Genomic DNA, 22,307 nt, shown 5'->3' with positions numbered 1-22,307 from the left:
TACTGCTGTTTTACAGATGACCAGACTCAGGCAGATTGGAGTCACTAAGAAACAGGTAAGTGTCCAATCAGGAGTAGAATCTAGGTTTTCCTGACTCAAAAAACCTCCTTTTTCACTAACCTTAACTCTTTCCATGGCAAAAATGATATTAACTTACATTAAAATTAAACAGTAAAACCCTCATTCTTGTTACTATCTTATTATTTTAAGACTATGTATTTGTGTGTATGAGTGAGACAGAAGAAGAGAAGGATTTTACTCAAATCTGTTTAAATCATGTTTTTAAAAGATCACTTTTAAAGATGTGTTAATCCTTTTCTTCTAATTGAAGGTATACATTTTTATCATCTTAAAAAACCTTACTACCTATATTATACTTTGCAACTCAGGTTTTTTAATTTAAAAAATAGCATTTTTCTTTTTCACATTTATTTTTAAGATACATGTAAACACTGAATAGAAATTTATCTATTACCAAAATAACTCCAATTCTATTAATTATTAATGTTAATATTTGACATTTTTGTCATGCAATGTGTATTAGGAATACAAGATCCATCAAAATGACTTAGTATTTTTGAACTCCTTCTTGATTACATGAGAAAATGTTCTCCATAAAATATTTGGAAAATACATAAAGAGTAGCCATCCATTATATCAACATGCATAGATTACAAGCACTGTTAACACTATGGTATCTTTACTTATAGTTCTATTTTATGCATGGTTAAGATCACATAGTATTCATATTTTCTAGTCTTTTTAAAAATGTATACTGACATTTTCACCCAGCACTACAACTCTATGAGACACATAGTAAAGTACTTAAAAATGAACTGAATAAATTCTTTTTTTTTTTTTTTTTTTTTGAGACAGAGTCTCGCTGTGTTGCCCGGGCTAGAGTGAGTGCCGTGGCGTCAGCCTAGCTCACAGCAACCTCAAACTCCTGGGCTTAAGCTTAAGCTGATCCTACTGCCTCAGCCTCCCGAGTAGCTGGGACTACAAGCATGCGCCACCATGCCCAGCTAATTTTTTCTATATATATTTTTTAGTTGGCCAGATAATTTCTTTCTATTTTTAGTAGAGACGGGGTCTCACTCTTGCTCAGGCTGGTCTCGAACTCCTGACCTCGAGCGATCCACCCGCCTTGGCCTCCCAGAGTGCTAGGATTACAGGTGTGAGCCACCGCGCCCGGCCAGAACTGAATAAATTCTTGATGAAATTGCTCAGAATGTAAAATTTTAAAAAGAAAAAAGATGGAATATAGGAGAATTTTTTTAAATTATAGAGAATGAACTATGAGGTCCAAAATAGAACTAAAATAACTAATAATCATTTTAGAATGAAAATATGGAGAGTGAAGGAAATTTTCAGAGAAATAGACAAGAAAATTTGCTAGAAATGAAGGAAATGGATTTTCAGACTAAAAGGATCCACCAGGTACTGAGCACAACAAATAAATTAAAAAACTACACCTTTTGGCAAAACTTCAGAACAGTGGTGCCAAAGAGATGATCCTCAAAGTTTCTAAATAGAAAATAAAGGTTGTGTACAAAGGATCAAGAGTAAGAGTGGCACTGAACTTCTCCACAGCAATACTAAAAAGAAAGTTACGGGAGTGGTGCTGTCAAGTCTGAGAGAAAACAGTTTCCAGATTAAAATTCTATACCCAAGCCATCAATCAAGAGAAGAAAGACATGTCAGACAAGCAAGGTTTCAAAAAACTTACTTTCCAGGTACCCTTTCTCAGGAAGCTCAATAAAAATGTGCTCCACCAAAATGAGAAAATGACGGAGAAGGGAAACAAATGGGATGGAAGACGGGGGCCAAGAAGGAAGAGGCAAAGGAGCCCAGAATGATGGTGAAGGGCGCCCCAGCACAGGAGCTGGCAGAGACCCTGCAGGGTGTCAGCCCAGATACAGCCCCACGCTGAGGGTCTTTCTCCCAGGAAAATTGTGTTGAGAAGCCACAGGAGGCAGGGAAATAACAGTGTATAGAAAGCCAAGCAGATGAAAAAAGAGGTTTTGCGAACATCAGTGATTGCAGGGGAGGTATGGAAGGAAAGGAGACAGCCATGGTGCCTTACTTGGTTCACCAATGAAAACTAGATAACCCAACAATAATGCAAACACTGAAATCAATTTAACCAAGGATCGTGATGCACCTATTCTAGCAGAATAGGGAAAGGTCAAGCAGAATCATGAAAGAGGACTGGGCATGGGGTTTGCAGAGCTGAGTTAAATATGATACTCCAGGGTGGAAGTCAGTAGGTAATGCCAGGGAATAGCATACAGTTCTTTTCCTTAGAAATATGAAGGTAAACTCTAGAGGAAACAGCTTAAGGGGTTGAAAGTTATTGCCTGTGGGGAGGGGGACTGGGTGGCAAGAGCTGGCTAGAGTACTCGTATTTTCTCTATAAGCCTTTTTCAGTACCGTGTTTTTTAAACTATGCGCATGTATTATTTTCTTTATAAAAATAAAAAAGCAACCTATAGCATACTATAGTACAAATATAATTGATGTTTCATACTTTCAAAGGACACCCTTTTCTTCAATATCACACATCTAAAGAGTGCATTATATATTCAGAGTACTTTTGTGTGTCATGTGAGCCTCAAAACAATCATAGTAACCTAAATTATTTTATCCTCACGTTATAGATCAAAACAAAACAACCCAGGAATTCCCTGAGGGATAGTGATAGAAATAAGGTCACACAGTCAGTGAAGAATCCTAAACTTGAACCTGTGGTTTCCAACCCCCTGGTGTCCCACTTTTTCTACCAGGACTGTGGTGGCAGCCTGTTCTGTGTTCTGTGTCTCCCACTCCAATTTGACGGCCCATGTGCACTTCTGCAGTAGTGATTAGCACAGCCTTCCTCAACTAATGAAACTCAAGAAGTACCTGCCCCCTTCTCCTTTGAAATTCTTCAGTTGTCTCTTTTCCCAAGGCTTTTGGTGACTGTGATCAACGATAACAGACAAGGTCACTGAGCCACACGCAACAGCACCAAGCAAAGACAGCATCTGAACAGGGTCCAGCCGGTGAACTGGCTCACTGCTCTAACGACCTGCATGAGGCCATGATCAGGAATGGTCCAAGTAAAGAAACACTGTTTTCCAAGCAGGCAGCTAAGTTGGGTAGCTATGCTTATGACCCATTTTCATTTTATTTTGACTTATTCTGTCAGTTTATACTTTCATCATGTTTATTCTAAAATACTTACGTATTTATATTCTTAAATACAATATACTATAATATGGTATGATATAAATAGGCAAGGCATGGTGCCTCACACTTGTTATCCCAGCACTTTGGGAGGCCGGGGCAGGAGGATTACTTGAGACCAGGAGTTCAAGACCAGGGTTGGCAACACGGTGAGATCTCATCTCTACAAAAAATTTAAAAAATGAGCCAGGTGTGGTGTTGAGCACCTGTAGTCCCAACTACTCGGGAGGCTGAGGCAGAAGGATCCCTTGAGCCCAGGATTGCAAGGTTATCGTGAGCTATGATCAAGCCACTGCACTCCAGCCTGGGCAACAGAGTGGGACCCTGTCTGAAGAAAAAAAGAGGCTGGTATCCAAAAGAGCTTAAGAACCATTAGCCTGGTGAGTCCTCAGAGATTCAATCCCACTTCTAGGGTATTTCTCAAATCATTAGAATGGAGAGATGTCTTTCCACCTTCACGTGGTCACTTACTTGTTGAAATGAAACAAAACTAAAGACATCATTACTAACCTCTGTATTTTTAGAAGGTGTGGCTCAAAAACTAGGAAGAAACTGACCTCAACATGTAGCCTACCCATCTTGTCCTCCTGCCCTAACTCTCCTCCTCATAGCTTCACAATGTATTTCTCTTCTTGCGGGGTTCTTTAAGAGAAAGGGGAAAGAAAGGGGAAAAAATCCTTTCTTGTTCCTTTGTCCCATCCTCAGAGCTAAAAACATATACGGTTTCATCTATTAATGTCCTGCCTCAATGCTAAAAAAATTCACATTAATCAATTCTTGTAACTAGGAAAAATACTATGAACATTCCTAGCATCAAAGTGATATCAAAGAAAAATGGGCATATTCACCAAGAAGATCTAACACCAATACCACCACCTAACACTTTCACCTATCCTCACCCCCACACCTTCCTGCCTCTTCCTACTGCAGACCAAGGCTTAAGGGATGCCCCCACTGTTTTCACACCACACCCCACTCATGATGTCACATTCCTTATTTCTCAACTTACTACAAAGACTGGCAGGACACGGGCTGGCAGATAAGAGAAGCCTAAGATTTGGGGGAAGGAGGTGGTTAAAAACTAAGAAAGGAAAAAAGGTGCTTCTACAATTGGGAACCAATCTCACTCATCTAATACTTCATGCCAAATGTTAATAAGTTTCATTCTAAGTAAAACTAGCATATTTAAAGGCTAGGAACCTATTGTCAATTTTCAAAGGTCCAGAGAGGTTATCTGAAGATTCCTTTCATGGCTTTGGCTGCCTTACCCAAAGACTGAAAGCCAGGCACTGTAGGCCATGCCATCACCCTTATAATCCATATTCCAAACACACATCAGGTTACTACTTTCTAGAACACATCATATACTTTCTCACCTTTGTGACCTTGTTCATGCCATCATCTACCTGGACAACCACTGCCAAAATACTTCTTAGCTTTCAAGGCCTAGCTCAAATATCACCTCCTCCATGAAGCCATCTCCCACTCTACCTGTCAGCATCCATCACTTCCCTTCCTATACCTACAAAGCACTCTGTCCCTACCTCTAGTTGCCACCAGATCACAGTTGGTTATTCACATATATAATTTGCTGCTGAACTATTAACTTTAGGGCACAGGTTATATCTATTCACTTTATCTCCCCAGAACTTAATCCTATGTGTTATCATATAAAAGGGCTCCACTGGGTAAGCATAGTGGCGCATGCTTGTAATTCTAGCACTTTGGGAGGCTGAAGTGGTAGGATCATTTGAGGCCAGGAGTTTGAGACCAACCTGGGCAACACAGCAAGACTCGATCTCAAAAAAAAAATGTCGTTTTTTTTTTTTAAGACAAGGGTCTCACTCTGTCACCCCAGCTAGAGTGCAATGGCATCATCATAACTCACTGCAACCTCAAACTCCTGGGCTCAAGTGATCCTCCTGCCTCAGCCTCCAGAGCAGCTAGGACTATAGGCATATGCCACCATTGCCCGGCTAATTTTTCTATTTTTTATAGAAATAGGGTCTAACTGTTGCTCAGGCTAGTCTCCAGTGATTCTAACCTTAAGTGATCCTCCTGCCTCGGTCTCCCAAACTGCTAGGATTATAGGCATGAGGAATCACATCCAGCCTCTACACAACATTTTTTAAAATAACCAGGTGTGGTGACGTGCACCTGTAGTCCCAGCTACTCAGGAGATTGAAGCAGGAGGATCACTTGAGCCCAGGAGTTTGAGGTTGCAGTGAGTTATGATGGTGCCACTGCACTCTAGTCTAGGCAACAAAGTGAGACCTTGTCTCAAAAAACAAATAAAAAAAGGGGATCAATTAACTAACTTGAGCATCAAAATACAATTCACAGCTAAGCCAAGTAAATATGTCCAAAGAGTAAATAAAGGCTGGGCCCAGTGGCTCATGCCTGTAATCCTAGCACTCTGGGAGGCTAAGGCGGGACGACTCTTTGAGCTCAGGAGTTGGAGACCAGCCTGAGCAAGAGCAAGACCCGGTCTCCACCAAAAAATAGAAAAATTACCCAGGTGTTGTGGCATACACCTGCGATCCCAGCTACTCGGGAGGCTGAGGCAGGAGGATGGCTTCAGCCAAAGAATTTGAGGTTGTGGTGAGCCAGGATAAAGCCACTGCACTCTACCCAGGGTAACAGAGTGAGACTCTCTCTCAAAAAAAAAAAAGTAAATATAAAGCACTCTAAAAAGCCAAGCGCTACCTCTTTAGAACGTGGAATGCTGCTGTGATTTCTCTCCATGATCAGCCATTTGAGAACATTTGGAATTGAGGGATTCTTCCATGTTGGCCAAGGGTTAACAAATCTCCCATCTTTTCCTTTCTTTGATTTGGTCACATCTTCCTCTAGTCTATAATCTAGTTTGAAGCTTTTCCTGGAAAACCTAGAAGAATCGCTTCCTCCAGAATTCTGTGCTGAATTTTGGCGTTTTCTGGCTGCTTCTTTAGGATATTGGCTGCTAGTCACCAGGGACTGGTTGTTCTCATTTTCATCCATGTCCTTTGGTGAAGAACTAAAAAAAAAAGGGGGGGGGGCGGAAATAATGAGTATAAAAGCATTAAAATGTATTATACAGTATTACTTCTTAGCCACTAAAAATTTCCCAAAATTTATAAAAATATTATGTCTGTTAGCTGAAACTTTCTTCCTGCAAAACACAATTTTAGAATATAGTATCACTGCTTGCTAAATAGAAAAGATGTTTGCTTTACCTATTAGCACAACTGCCAAGCCCTTCAAAAATCCCCTCTCTGCTGTAATCCGAAACAATATATTTCCCCAGACAGGATTTAAACATGAAATTTTCAATTTCAATGACATTCTGTAGAATAAAGCACTTTCACCAACCTATATTTTCATGCCTGCATTTTAAAAATATTATTGTTAACAACACATATTAAGGACTGCTTTAGTTCCTTGAGGATACTTTAGCAGTAATTCAAGTGATTTACATACAACCCCCACTAGGCCTAGTCATTTTTACATTGATGATAATCTGTTAACAATGCTCCCAGAAAGTGCAATGAGCCCAAATGCCAGGAAAGGAGGTAACACATTCACCGAGAAACATTTCACTTATATATTTAACTGATTAACAATATAAATTCAAATTAATTCAGAGTTAGAACTGCCAAGTGAGTGCACTATGTATCCTAGCTATGTGACCTTGGGCAAGTTTTCTACCCTCTCTGTGCCTCAATTTCTTCATCTATAAAATGGAGATGACAATGCTTGTCTCCTAGGATTATTGAGAAAATTTAAAAAGCTAATACAAATAAAAGACTTGGAAACATAGTAGCACACACACATATGCACACGATCACAGTTCAATGTTCGCTGCTGCTGCTGACCTTGTTATTACTGCTACTACTTCCACCACCACCACAACTGCTTAACTCACGGCACTGAAATCCTTGATCCTGACCTACACAGGACTCCAGATACATAAAAGTAATAAATAATATATTACGAGTATGAATTTATCTGCCATGATCTTCATTTCTTTCCTATTCTGTTAAACAAACATTTACTTTCTGTTTAATTAAATACATTGCCCACACATAACACACTTTATAACCCTAAGAAAATAAGCATAGTAACGGAAAGCCAAATATTTTTTTTACTACAATGGTATTTAAATAGAAATACAGTCCAGGAGAGAAAGGGAAAGAACACAAACCCCAGGTTGAACACATACACTGAACCAAAACTTGTTTTTCCAAACTGTCTAGAGCAAATAGTCTATAGTCTGGAGAATAATTGTCATGAACAAAAGAAACCACAGCTGACAAAAGCTAAAGTGCACACTGTTACCCAGCCATTGCTGCGTGTAAGAGAGCAAGAGCTAAGAGACTCTAACAAAACAAGCTTTATATTTCTGGCAAATAATTTACCTTGCTAACTGTCAATTTTGTAACCTGTAAAATACCTAATTACCTGTGGAAGTTTCGAAGGATTAACTGACATAAAGTACATAAAGTAAGTGCTTGGCACTCACAAATGCACATTCTTTTTTCCCTAATCCTGTTTAACTGGCCATACATCTAAATTCTTTAAGTTTTATAAGAACTTAAAAGTGATCTGTGGATCACATCTGTTAATCCTAACACTCTGGGAGGCAAAGGTGGGAGGATCACTTGAGGTCAGAAGTTTGAGAACAGCCTGAACAAGGGCGAGACCCTGTCTCTACAAAAAATAGAAAAAATTAGCTGGACCTGGTGCCTTATGCCTGTCTTCCCAGCTACTCGGGAGGATGAGGCAGGAGGATTGCTTGAGGCCAGGAGTTTGAGGTTGCTGTGAGCTAGGCTGACGCCACTGCACTCTCGCCAGGGTGACAGAGCAATCTTGTCTCAAAAAAAAAGTGATCTGGGTGAGTTATCTCATTTCTCATAGAATCATACTTTTCGGGTTATAATTAATCTTAGGCTGAGGACTTTACAAAGGACAGAAACAATAACCATCCATTTAAATCCCACTTCATTTAACAGATGAAAACATACAAGTTTAGAGTTTAAGTTGCTTCCTGACAATATGTCTAATAAATGGTAGAGCTGACCTCATGCTACTGCTCTCATGATAAACAGCTTATGAGATATATGTATGTGTCATATACATAATATAATTCTGCCAAATATATTAACAAATTTTTGGCTCATTGTTTTAAACAATCAGGGGATAAGGGAGAATGGAAAAAAGGGCATGCTAATTGAAAGACCACGAAACAGTCAGAAGTTTTTGGACAATATCTAGTAATCTAATGTAATTGGAACATAAAAAGCAAGTAAAGCTTGTCAGAGTCCAGACTGTACAGGGATAAAAGACTGGACCATAAGGATGGGACTACATTGTGAACCTGGACTACCACATTCAGGAGGCCTGGCTACACTGTAGGCAATGGGGAAAAATTGATCTAAAAACCGGTATAGTTAAGGAAGACAACTCTGGCAGCAGGATAAAAGTGAAAGACAGTGGCTAAAAACTGGAGCCTAGGAGACAGATTAGTGAGTAGGAAACAGAAGAAGCCTAGAACATCCATCCATAATGCTACATGTTTCACACATTTCTTATAAAGTAATGCTCCCAGCAAGCCCTCAAGGTAGTTATTATAAATCCCATTTTAAAATAGTGCAGAGCAAACAACCTATGTTTCAAATGGTGCTTCAAAACTTGATAAAGATATTTCCATTATACTTATTTTCATCCAATTTAAGACACCATGAATTATAAGGCACCTTGTTGTTTTATGTGCCATTAAGAAAGTAAAAATGTTATTAATTATAATTAGGTCACACATTATATGACATATCCTGGTATCAGTGGCATTAAAATATGAATAAAATGTCTGTCTTGAAATGGATGAAATATATAGCATTTTACATATGAAAATATACATTATGGAACAGGAGTAAAAGCATCAACCTTGGTAATTAAATATAATCAGAAGCATAATTAATTTGCTGATCTTCCTTCCATGAACAGCTAGTTGTAGCATATATAAAATAACTAAATTTGGACTAGAAACCTAGAATCCAGAAGCAAATTTAAAGGTTAACAAAGCCCTATGACAACTGAAAAAGTACAAATGTTCTTTTTTAAAGAACACTTTATTACAGAAAGGACAACATAAATTCCATCTAGTAATTACCAAACATACTCTCTACATTTCTTTGAAAATTAATTGCCTATTTAACAGCAGAATGACCTACCCCTGTGTCTCCAAACAAAGAGAGGTCTGGGCTGTGACATTTGGTAAAGACAAACCAGCCAAGTACAAATATTTTACTTTAACAACTGCACACATGGGTAAAATGCTTTCAAAAAACAAGAATTTTCTATTTCAAAAGCAAATGTTTCATGCTTTCTTTCTGTGACAAAAAAATCACAATAGTACAACATATGTTTGGGATTTTAACATACTCGTAAGTTTTAAAGTGGCAAACCATCATTCCTGGAGTGAGACATTTAATAGATACTGAGTGTTCATTACTTAACAACAAAGATGCTGACATTACATCTGGAAAGTATTCAGAACTGTATTTTCAGATATCTCTGACTAAATAACATTAAATTTACAATTTTATATTTGCTCTGTTTATTTTTATAGAAGAAAGAAGGGGCCTTTTAATACAATGCTAGATAACATAGCTAATGAAACTATGTCAATTCATTGAAATGTTTGCAAAGGGCTTTGGGAAAATTAAACTGTTTCCATCCTTCACATTCAATAGGATTTCAGGCGGGATTAGTGCTACTCCCACAGGCATTTAGGAGACTGGTGGGGGGCAGATATGTCCACTCATCGACAGTACACTGGATAAGAAAAGCAAGAATTTTCTGTGGCAGGTTTGTACAGAACACACATCAACCAGAAAAGTACTGCACTGTTTGTTATCACTGAATTCCATTTTTAACTCACTCTTTATTGACTTAACAACCAGTTTTGCTAAGAAGCTAAAGGAAAACAAAGCAAACAGCTTAATACACATTACCGTCTTTACTCTTCTACTGAACATAAGTTATGAGAATAATTATTGAGTGAAACTTTTAAGAATAATTATTGAGTGAAAAATATACTAGAATTAATGCACATGTATAATATACATTTATATATGTACATGTAACTCTACCTCACCAAGCAATTTATCTTCACTAGGGCAGAAGGAATATTAGTTGGGAGTTAGGAAAACAGGACTCCAATTCTACCATTAACTTAAGGTGTTAGCTTGCGGGGAGTAACTCAACCTCTCTAAACTTTGGCTTACTCATCTGTCAAATAAAGATGGTAACTCCTAAATATCCCCTTGAATGGCTGTAATGAGCAAATGACACCATTGGTTGGTACTTCAAAGTGCTATACAAATGCATATTGTTCTTATTACTGTTATTAATGTTCAGTAGAAGAGTAAAGAATATACAATAAATAGAACCTTTTGATCCAATTGAACTGTTTTTCAGGGGAAAGATATAACATTCTAGAATTTTACATATATTTAAAAACTTAGATTGCAGATATTTTTCCATTTTTCTTTCCTTAATAATTTTATGTAACAAAGGACTATAAATGTACATAAGTTCCTTTATACTTCATAAAAATCACAGTATTTTCTTGTGTTAAAAAAAAATTTAAATTTGTCTCAAAATGCTCATCTGATGATAGACAAAAAATTACCCTGACAAATAAATCATAAAGAATTGCTAACTAACCAAAAGTTTTTAAGACTCAGAATAAAGAATTTTGAAAGGAAAGAATATAAAACACAATTAAACTCTGTAGGATACAAATGACAGAACATGTTCTCTTTCAAAAAGTAGTCAAGGACAACAAAGATCCTTGACCATTGATTGCCAAAGACTTTGCAAATTTTTATTGGACAAAATTCAATATATTGAACTACAAGTCATTTCACAGGCTATTAAAAGACTTTAAGTCACCAAAATACATAAACATTCTGGGTGCCTCCTGTACAATACGAGATTTTTCCTATACGTAAATAAGAAAGCAAAGTTTTGGTTAGAATTAGAAATAATACCTGTAATCCTAGCACTTTGGGAGGCCCAGGCGGGTGGATCGCTTGAGGTCAGGAGTTCGAGACCAGCCTGAGCAAGAGCAAGACCCCGTCTCTGCTAAAAATAGAAAGAAATTATCTGGCCAACTAAAAATATATATACAAAAAATTAGCCGGGCATGGTGGCGCATGCCTGTAGTCCCAGCTACTCGGGAGGCTGAGGCAGGAGGATCACTTAAGCCCACAAGTTTGAGGTTGCTGTGAGCTAGGCTGACGCCACGGCACTCACTCTAGCCCGGGCAACAGAGCGAGACTTTGTCTCAAAAAAAAAAAAAAAAAAATTAGAAATAATAAAACAAGATAAACAGTGAACTTAAGAACAAAGCCCATTTTAAAATACCATTTACAGTATACAACTGGAATCCTTAGGATAACCAAATTAAAATGTCATATTATGTCAAATTTAGAAAACATGCATTAAATGTTTGTTGAAATGATATAATTCTTATCACCTCTTTAATGCCTGAAAACTAATACTGAACACAAAGTACAGATTCATTTCTGGTATAATCAATAATATCTCAATGCTATCCAGAATTATTTAATTATAAAAGTTGGAAGAGGATGAGGAAGAAAGAAGACTACATTGATGCCTATGGAACTTGAAAATGTATCTTAAATATGTTAGATAATCTTAAATATTAATTTACTATTCCTTAAGCTAAGATTTTAACAAAAATATGCTTCTATGTGGCTATTTTAAAGAATATGGCTATGCTTTCTCTCTGCTGTCTCTGTCTCATAATCAACTACACAAAAAGAAAAGCTTGCAGTTTAAAGCATAACCCACAAAGAAATGCAATGGAGAAACATGTCTTCGTAGCTCCTGGATAGAAAGGACAGGGAAAGAGGAAAAAGCATACTGTTTACTTCTTTCCGACTTCAGTTCTGCTTCCAACTTTTACTCTACTGAATTCACTGTAGCCTTTAAAAAGTCACTTAACATTGCTGAAACTCACTTTCATTCCTCTGCAAAATGAGAGGACAGGGCTGTACCTCTAAGGCCCTTTCCACCTCTAAAATTCTAACAATCTTTGGTTGCACCAAAGAGTCAACTCAGGCCACAGAACTGCTGTCCCCTTTAACTTGGCCTTGGCCCTCCCCTCCCAGTTTCCACTCCCTCAAAGGAAGGGCCAAGTTACAGGAGCTCAGGTGCAGCCACTTTCCCCAGGCTGGACTGGCAAGGGGTAAGCAAAGTGTTTTCACCTGAGAACAATAAAGTTATCGCCTGGAAGAAAGTGCAATTTCACAGGTTTATCAGGTAGACCAGGTTATTCAGAGCGTGAAATATTTCAGAAGACATTTCCTGACAAATCTGATATAAACAGCCATTAGATTTTTAAACTTAAAAGATTTCAGATATAACTTGTAAGGGCCTCTAGTTCAAGCATTTGTAAAGTGATATTTAACAAACATTGTTTGAATATCTGCTTTATCTAAGTTCTAGCTCTCCAGGTGCTGTGGGAATATGAGCCCCGACCTCCAGGGATTCAACATCTGTCAGGGCAAAAAAATTATAAGCAACCATATAAATTTTGGCTTAATACCATGTTTACATAAGTGTCAGCTCTGAATAATAAAAATGGCGTAGTTTTTAGAATAACGCATTTCCAAAACACACTGGCCCAAATTCTCAAGATGGTTGAGAGTGATTCTCAAGATTGTCCCTGAGTGGTTCGTATTAAATACTGACAGTGACGGTCCAGGATCCACTGGGTCAGTGACACTGAAAAGGCTCATAACCTTCTGAATTCGGCCAACAAGTTAAAGAGCCCTGATGTCAACAGAGAGAGTGACAGAAAGCAAGAAAGTCACCAAGGAGGCTACTTGAGCCCCTGATTCACTTACAGAAAAATCTGGCAGAAGGGCAGACACGTTATTCTGCCCTGGATGTCACGTGTGGTCCATCCTTCGTGAGAAAAGGTAAATGACAAAAACCAAACCAACAGTGGGGGCTTTTCCAAGGAAACAAGGCCAGAGCACTAACTGGGGTCCGATCCTGTTCAGCCATCTCTGACTCCTCAGCACAGTGTAATAACCTCAGAGTGAGGCCTGGAGACATCCCCAAAAGGTCAACTAATATTTAATAGAATCTTGAGCTTCAAAGGGACTTTGAGATCCCTCAGTTCAATTCAGTATCCTCTCTTTAAGAATAGTAGGAAGTATATAGTAAATTATAAAAGCATATTAAAAATGAATATAATGAAAATATACTTGAATTGGTTATCATGAAAAATCACATTACCAGGAAATGGGGCCCAAGGGATTAATTAAAAACATTTTAAAATAAATATTTCCCAGCGTTGCTCCTTGTCATCCTTTCCAAGCCTTAGTTTCATAATTCTTAGCCCTATAAGTCATCAATGACTGTAAGCTACCGTTTTATTGTGCTCGAAACACTGTTTAATAAGAATTAATGGGACATACTCTCAGCCCAGGAGTTCCAGGCTGCAGCAAGCTATGATCGTGCCACTGCACCCCAGTCTGGACAACAGAGTGAGTCTCTGTCTCTAAAAAAAAAAAAAAAGAAGTTAGTAGGATATACATACCATTCTAAAATTTCTACACTAATGAGATATGGGGGCTGAGGGCAATGGCATGAATAAACTGAAACAGAATAAACTCTAGACTATGTTTTTGTTCTAATATTTGAATAAGAGAAGGCCTGGTCTTCCTGGAACTCATACTGCTCTTAAATATAAAATGACGATTCTCCACAGGACTTGTACCCAACCCAGTAGTTCCTTGTGGCCTCACAAACACTCCTGGATTTCCCAGGAGGCTCTCATAAACCTTGATAGTCTCCTGGTTCTGAAAATGATAATCCCCTTCATCTCCCCTCACTGCCTCCCAGGAGTAAAAACTGCAAACTCAGGATGCTAATGTTGGCCACATCTAGACCCAGCACTTTGCCTGAGGCTTGAAGTCCCAGTTAACCAGGTTCTTTGCTTAAAGGAAAAATTTCCCACAATAGAAGCCGGAAAAACAGGCAAGCAAGGCCAGCTCTAGATAAATCATGAGTAACTAAGTTTGCCCCTAAAGCATTTCAGTGTCTTGCCTCTCCTACCCAAGTGACTCTACTAATCTCAGAGTTCCTCCCACCATCTTTTTCCATGGTCAAAACAGGTTGTCAAGAAATGATCTGATCTGATAAGGAACAACACGAAATCCTCCTTAGACTATTTCCTTCCAACCCAAGTAGGTACAAAGCCTTAAACCTGTGATTCTCAATGCTGGCTGCACATCAGAATTACCTGTGGAGCTTTTTAAACTATACCCAAGGCTACTGAATCAAAACGGCCAGTAGCAGAGTATTCTCCAGGCAGTTTTTAAAAGCTCTGCAGGTGATTCTGATATATAGGCAGGATTCAGAACCACTACTTTAAATCATTAGTCATCGGCACAAAGATAAAACAGACATTCAGGAAGGACTAAAGGGATCTTCTGGTACCCTAGAACTTTTGCTAGCCTGGCAGCTGCCTACTGTAAAGCCTATTCTTCCTGCTTGTCCTGCACTCCAAGTTAGAGTACATAATCCTGAGACTGTTACACAGTGCTAGGATTGGGAAGACTACATCACTAGGTACAAAGTTTGATAGGTCACAGAATTGTATTCAATCCATCTGAGTCACAAATTTGACTCTGTGCTCCCAGGAAGCCAAGCCAAGCCAAAAAAAAAAAAAAAAGGAAATACAGTCAGTAATGATTCACATTGTCTATAGCAACACACAGCAGCCTGTACATAATGATCGCTCAATAAATATTTATGGAATGAATAAAAAGAGCTTCAACTCCTAATTGCTCTTCATTGGGACATAGTTAATTGTTTTTGAAAATATTTCCTGCTGGGAGTCAAATAATAAGAGAAGCAAAAGTAACCAAAGGACAGAGAGACAAAAGTCAACAAAGGGCATCCCCACCAACTTTACTAACAAAAATAAAAACTGGAAAGTCTTGGGGAATAATTGAGTAGTTGCATTCTATGATGGTAAAGTGGTAGCACAGTGGTAAAGACTAGAAGATGCCCACCACAAAATCGAGTCTTCCTTTTCTTCTCAGTTACAGAACCCATTTTACTTAGGGTAACTATGTACCAGCCAAACGACTACATTTCCCAGCCTTCCAGCTGGGGACGGCCGTACTGGTGACACTTTGACCAACTGATACAAGCAGAAGTTTCGTATGGTACTCTGAGGAGTCTCCTTAAGGGAAAGGGAGACTCAATTCTTCCTGCATCCAGCAGCCTGGTGCCATCTTGAGCCAGGAGGATGAGGGCCACATCCTAGGAATGGTGCAGAGAAGAGCCAGAAGGACTTCAGGACCCACCATACCAAGCCTGAAGTGTTCAACTCTGGACTTCTTTCATGTGTGGGAGAAACACATTTAGGCAATCTTTGAAACCATCCCAAACTAATCCTAACTGATAAAAATTACTGTTAACTAGGAGGTTTAAGGGAACTATAAAAACACTAAAGGTAATAATCTCCCCAGATACAGCTTTCCTAATCCAAATGTGGGTGTACTGATCAGCACACATAATTGCTATCATTTATCAAGCACTTACTATGTACCAAGCACTTTATATATTTATGATCTCATTTAATCCTCACAACATTCCTACAAGGTAGATATTAATATTATCTTCCTCAGGTTATAGATGATGTAAATAGAGGTTCAGAGTTCAATAGCTTGCATAAAGTCAAAAAGCTGGTAACAGTTGGACCTGTGGATCCAAGTCAAGTTATCAGATGCCAAAGCCCATGTTCTTTCTACCAATCATGTTGAATCTACAAGGAAAATCAAATAAATTTATCCTGAGCAGATACCTAGGTTCTAAAATGAGGTAGCCTTTAGCCAACAGTTACAGCATCACTGACAAGGCTAGCCTTTTTTGCTTTAAACAAAGTTTTCATTTTCTTTTTTTCTCCTTTTCAAAGTAAAAGGCACTTAACAGACAATAAATACTAGTTCCCTAGTATTAGTTCCCTAATAAATATAATGGCCCTTTTAATTTTACATGAAAAATTTTCAAATGATGTAACTATTTTAATTTCTCATTTGTTCTAATTTAAAGTTACATAGAAAAGAATGAACAATAAATAAGTTCTATATTCCAGTCATATAAACAGAAAATATACATGGTACCTTGAAGATAGTTCCCTTGCTTTGAAAAGATGTCTGAGTTTATACAGCATATACCTAGCATTTTATCTTTCCAGTTGGGAAGAATGGTTAATCAAGTTCCATAGACACCTTCCGGTAGGGGGACCAACATTGCTGGTTTGCCTGGGACTTCCCAGTGTTAGCACTGAAAGTCCTGCATTGTGGGAACCCCCTCTCAGTCCTGAGAAAACCTGGACTGAAGGTTGATCATTCTATGCCTCAGGTTACCATATAAATGTACAGTTTTCTCTTCAACAAAATTTATAAAAGTGTGGGCAGTTTATACTAAGTTGAAGATGAAACATTATTATAAAGTATGACTTTCAGGTATTTGGGCAGCTAAACAAAAAGAAATTATAAAGCTCTACGTTATCATGCTTAACCAAGACAATGTTGCTGAGAATATCAAAGTTTCTTAGATCAAATTCTTCATTCTGATGATATTCAGTATGTGCACTAGTATTAACATTCACCCATTTAAAAAATAGGCTCCAAACAGCACATGTACATTTATATACAACAGAAGTCTAGTCTACATATAAAATTGAGACACTGTATGAGGAAAAGCCTAATTTTGATGTTTCAGTTTTGAGGCTAAACTCTTGTGAGGGTACAAATAATAAATCTGTAAGTTAAAGAGGTTGGACTGGGTACCTATCCTACAAGGTCCCTTCCAACTAGAGAAGTCATCACTTGCTTGACCCTTTTACTTTACAGGTAAAACAAGTCAGGCCAGAGAGTTACATCATGTTCCAAGATTCTAGCTCTGGCTGGTGAGGGAGACTGGACTATCCATTAGCCATGCTTTCAGCTTGATTATGCTTTACAAACCCTTAGAACCAAAAGATGGTAGGGTCAGCATGGGATAAATGACACATTTCACCTCAGGTGGCCTCAAGTTTAAAAAAAGGAATTTGAGTCCAGAAGCTCTTTAAGCTTTCATTAGTTACCTTAACCATACAATAGCACAACATTCTGGGGGGCAAAATATATATATATACATATGTGTGTGTGTGTGTGTACATATATGTTTAGAATATATAAAAAGCTTGGTTTAGAGAGCTTTCATGAGCTCTCTAAACAAACCTAAGAGAATAAGAATGAACATGGTAACTTGAAAAGGGAACAAACATCTTTGTAGTTTGAAGGACTTTCAAAACAAATTATTGCTGTCCTCCAATTGTCCTAGCATCAGTGTCTTACAAGCAAAACAAATACATGACCAGTGTAAGGAATACTAGTAAGTGAGAAAGTTTAGTGTTTCTTTATTCTGATAACTTTATTCTTATAACTGAGAGATTACAAAGTCATGCAGAAGGCCACAGGCATTCATTGTTCGATCAATATGTCCCTTAATCTGGCAAGGCCGCCAAATTAGATTAACATGAAAATCTGCTGCCTTCAAAGGGAAAGAGGGATTGATTATTCTAGGTAGCAGGCATAAACTGAGTTGTGTTTCAGTGACGATTTTGAATTATGCCCATCCATCTGTATGCCAGCCCTGTGCCTCCACAGCCAACAGTTACTGACTGTTCACAACCTGTTATTCAGGTGTAGGGATGCAATCTATGAATGTGTTGCTGACCAAAGCGCGCTAATCCACATCCCTCTACTTTGGCTTCGTTGGTACCCTTGTGTAACAAGAGTCAGCTCGGTGTGTGTGTGTATTTATTTTCTGCTGAGGATCAGGGCTGCTGAACTAAGGGACCTTGGCCAAATTGCTAAAGTGTCTGAGGCTCTCAGTTCCGTGTGTTCCTCATCCATGGAATGGGGTTAATAATGTCACATATTTTATGTCTATAAAATCAAACTAGAAATAAATAGATTTTAAAAAACCTGAAAGACCTTTGTAAATGATAAAGCTATAATACATTATTTAACCAGCTGAGTTGCCAGAAGACTGTATCTCTGACATAAAACTGCCCCTGGAGATATATCAGTTCATAGGTAATCTAATATTTAAATACACTATAAATGGTTATTAAATTCAAAAAACAAGTCGAGCAAGGCTATAAATTGCAGACAGGCAGAATTCTTCAGTATTATGGGTGTTAAAATGAAATATTGCTTGAACCTTATGCTGGAAATCACATGGGTGATTTTTTTCATGCCAGTTTTATTCATGTCCTCACAGGCCTTCAGGATAAAAGTGCTTTTTAATGATTAATTATGTCCACAGTTCACTTCTCTAATAATACTTCAATGAACACACTGTTTACTTGTATGCATTTCAATCTCAAATGCCCAGATCAACACAGCCCTCCCATATAGTCATATTATTATTTACATAGAGTAGAAACAAATGGAAAAACCCACTAGATCCACAGCTATCCACGACTACAAAGAAAAAGCAGACTGAAACAACAAAATTAAAGGCAAATATTACTTTTCCAAACACAGACTAAATGTTCATAAAAATCCTCTCAGTTTTCCAAGCTCACAAATACCCAAAGTAACACTATACTCCTTTCAAACACACACAAGAGTGACTAGCAATTAAAGCATAACCAAAACCCTATGATGGAATGCTTATGTTAAAATGTCCTTCTAATAGTTTTAACTGGACTAATTTAAAAATTAGAATTTTGCTATGCAGAATCTATACAATATAATTTGGAATTGTGAGTGAAAATAAGGATTTGAGAAACACACTAAATATTTTTATTTCTTGGAAACTTACCATAATCCTTGCACCAGGAAAGCCTGCAAACGTTAACAAAATAAAATCTTTGAAAATCCTGACCATATTTTCAGTTGACTTAAAACAGTTTTTACCTCTCAATCTCTCTCTTAAATTCTTATTTTAAATAAGTACACACGCCCTAAATTTCTTCTTTAACAGACCAAATATTTTCTTGTAGCAAAAGCAGACTATTGTGGGATATAGGCAATCTTTCTTTTTTTAAAGATTACATAACTTCTTTCTAAACGGATGTCGATGTCTGCAGCTAACTCATAACCAATGTAACTCAAAATAGAAATGAAACTGTTAGACTTCCATTTGTTAATAAAGATAGAAATTATTTCTTAATTTGCAGAGAACTGTATCTCAGGAATGACTTTCCAAATAAATTAATCAGAATTATCAAACAGCAAATACTTCATGCCAAGCCAAAGCCAACCAGGTGAGTCATGTTACAACTTAATATATAGAATAAGCTACAGTAAAGGCAAAGACAAGAACTAAATGACTTTGTAAAAGGCTGTTCATTTCTCGTTCCCTTAATATTTTTCAAGTTCCACTGAGGTATAATGCATCAGAACTCGGAGCCCGTGGAAGTATATTTACCTCAACTACCAGGACCATATGGAGTTCTAGTTCTACCCAGAAAAAAAAAAAAAACTATCAGAATACGTGTTCTGAAAAGCCTGCAATAATACCCATTTTAAGAAGCAAACACCCACAGCACATAAAACTCAAGAAAGCACCACCTTCCACCACCCCTCCGCACTTTGCCCCCCCCCTTTTTTTGCCTCTTCATTTCCATTCTGGGGTTAAATAAGTACCCTTATTTCAAGATAAAAGGGGAGAAACCTGTTGGAATGAATTTTTAGAAGATCAATACTATAGATGAAGCAGAACTAAGTTGCTCTGAGGAAGTTGTCAACCCATTCATTTACATACAATCAAAAGAAGATAACACCCACATGTTTTCCTATCAGTGAAGATGCAACCTGGTAATTTGCAGGGAAGATGGGATCTCAAACCCCAGAGGCAGCTACTCTCCCAAAAAGGAAGAAAAAAATATACTGTGGCTCTTCACCCCGGCAGCTTCGGAGATGCAGGCTCCGCAACTCGCGAGGTGCGGCAATTCAGATGAAGCCCTGTCACTCACAAGTGCAGCATCTCCAGGGTAAGCAGGGCTTGGGGACCCACTCGCAGCCCGCTCTGCTTCGCCGAAGAGACCGAACAGCCGCGGGCCGGGGCGTGCGGACTGCTCAGCCCGCAGACTGAGGAGGAGGCAGCAGACCCGCAAGAGGGCGGCGAGCGGAGGAAACCGCCTCCCGCACGGTCCCGGAGCGAGCACAGAGCTCCGGGACCCTCGGGCTCCGGGCCGCGGGCGCGCGGCGGAGGGGCGGAGCGAGGCGCGGGGACGCGGGAAGGGGCTCACCTCGCGCGGGGGGTGGCCGGGCGCGCGCGCCGCCGCCGCCGTTCCTCGGCTTCCAGCCACAGCGCGCCCGCGCAGCAGGAGGGGCCGCGGCGGCTGGCGCCCGCGTTTCTCCGCCCCCGGCCCCGCCGCGCCGGCTCCGCCGAGGGCGCTAGCAGCTGCAGGCAGCGTCTCAGCGCTCGCCGCCTAGGCATCTTTGGGGTCGCCGGGTCACTGGCTGATTGTGACCTTCGAATCTGGGATCCCGGCCAGCGGCAGCACAGCGCAGGCCGCCTCCCCGCCCCTTACCAAGATGGCCGCCCCCGCGGGCCGGGGCGCCGAAGCCATCTTGGTGAAGGAGGCGCGGCGGGGGCACGCGGCAACCTCCAGACCCTCCCCGAGGCTCGCACGCACTCTACTGCGGGGGCACTTCTGAGACCTTTTTGGCTCTCCTGTCCTAAACCAGAGGCTGACTTTCAGCTCCCATGAACGCATTCCCGCACACCAGCCACAACTGCTAAAACTAAGTGGGATGCTGTTGGCCCCATGTTGCACTCTCAGCCGGATCAGTCATAGACCAGAAGCACCTAGGGCCTGTGTCGCTAAAAGCCTGGTAGCAGGAAACTAAACTGTAATTTGAAGTGTGTACAGAAGGTATTGAATATAAATAGAAACACTGCCTCGTCACTGTGTGCTCCCTTACTTTTAAAATGGTATCACAGCTTCCTGGTACACACAGTTCTTACCTAATTTGCACCTGTTAGGTCCGGAGCGGAGAGAGATTCACACGAAGCCTCATGTGTAGCAAAATGCTGTTCATTTGGGGCATCTGGGTGCAGATGATTGGAGGCCAAAGAGCATCCACCCTGAGGGAGGGGAAGGCCTTGGGTTTTATAGAGGGTTTCTCAGCGGGGAGTGAGTACCTGGGCCAGAACAGCCGCTGCAATAAATTTTTTTTTTTAAACAACCAATTTCTGGGACCCCTGGGTCAATCTCACCCTGTAGGGATAAGGGAGGAGGGTAGTTCCATCCATATCAAGGGGGATAGGAATGCCGGCTGCAGCTGTCTGTTAGGTTTACAACCTCCGGGGACTCTCCAGGCTCCTGCGGCTACTGTTTCACAAACCTCCTCGGTTTTCCATTAACCGCATTCCGTGTCCCATACATACTTTTCGAGTTCCCACCTGGAACAAACCTAACAGGATCCTTTTTTTAATCCAAGGATAATGACAAAAGAGCATAAAATTGTGATTCTGAGTTTCTTGCTGGATTTGCTTCTTAAACTGCACCATGAAATTAGTCATTTCAAGAAGTAACTTAAGTACAGGCAGCTCGAAATCGAATTCAGCAAAGAGTGGTTGGGCAAAAAGATTTCTCAAGAAAAGTCTTCCTGGGGTGTGTCCATGGGTGTGAAAGAAACAGCCTCAATCTGGGGTTATCTTGGCAAAAAAGAAAGAAAGAAACAGGCCCTAAAGGGAGATAAGACTGCTATAAAACTGCAAACCAAACAGTGAATGTGCCCGTGTAATATTTTAGGAATGTGAAGAACTTCATGTTCAAGTATGGACTTTATCTCCTCAGGCTATCTTGCAGTTTTGACTTAAGTGTGATTAAGTCACACCTGGGCTGAGGTACACCTGGGTGAGGCTGAGCTTCCACAAGCTGAGTACTTGGTGTGCAATGGCAAAAAAAAAAAAAAGACAACAGCACACATACAAACCCAAAGGGTAAATTGAAGTTACTGCTCAGTTCTTCGTAG

General features: G+C 39.5%; 1 protein-coding gene across 5 annotated transcripts in view; it reads right to left on the bottom strand.

Moving 5' to 3' along the window:
• NAPEPLD (N-acyl phosphatidylethanolamine phospholipase D) overlaps positions 1–21,342 on the bottom strand; it is a 36,536-nt gene extending 15,194 nt beyond the window's left edge. Inside the window, exons 1-2 of one of the 5 annotated variants that reach the window (XM_045564285.1) lie at positions 21,295–21,342; positions 5,935–6,244 (exon numbers count right to left, since the gene is read on the bottom strand). In XM_045564285.1, coding sequence (XP_045420241.1) covers positions 5,935–6,228 — 294 coding nt within the window. In that variant the 5' untranslated portion in view covers positions 6,229–6,244; positions 21,295–21,342. Of the gene's footprint in view, positions 1–5,934; positions 6,245–11,261; positions 11,293–19,140; positions 19,230–20,224; positions 20,521–21,294 lie in introns of those variants that run through there. The other 4 variants (XM_045564282.1, XM_045564281.1, XM_045564284.1 and 1 more) reach the window with 4 other exon arrangements.
• Between the last annotated feature and the right edge of the window lie 965 nt (positions 21,343–22,307).

The sequence above is a fragment of the Lemur catta genome, chromosome 11 (genome assembly GCF_020740605.2).
Source record: "Lemur catta isolate mLemCat1 chromosome 11, mLemCat1.pri, whole genome shotgun sequence".
In the NCBI taxonomy this organism is placed as follows: Eukaryota; Metazoa; Chordata; class Mammalia; order Primates; family Lemuridae; genus Lemur; species Lemur catta.
Note: the sequence above shows the minus strand (reverse complement) of the source record. Positions and strands in the feature narration are given on the sequence as shown.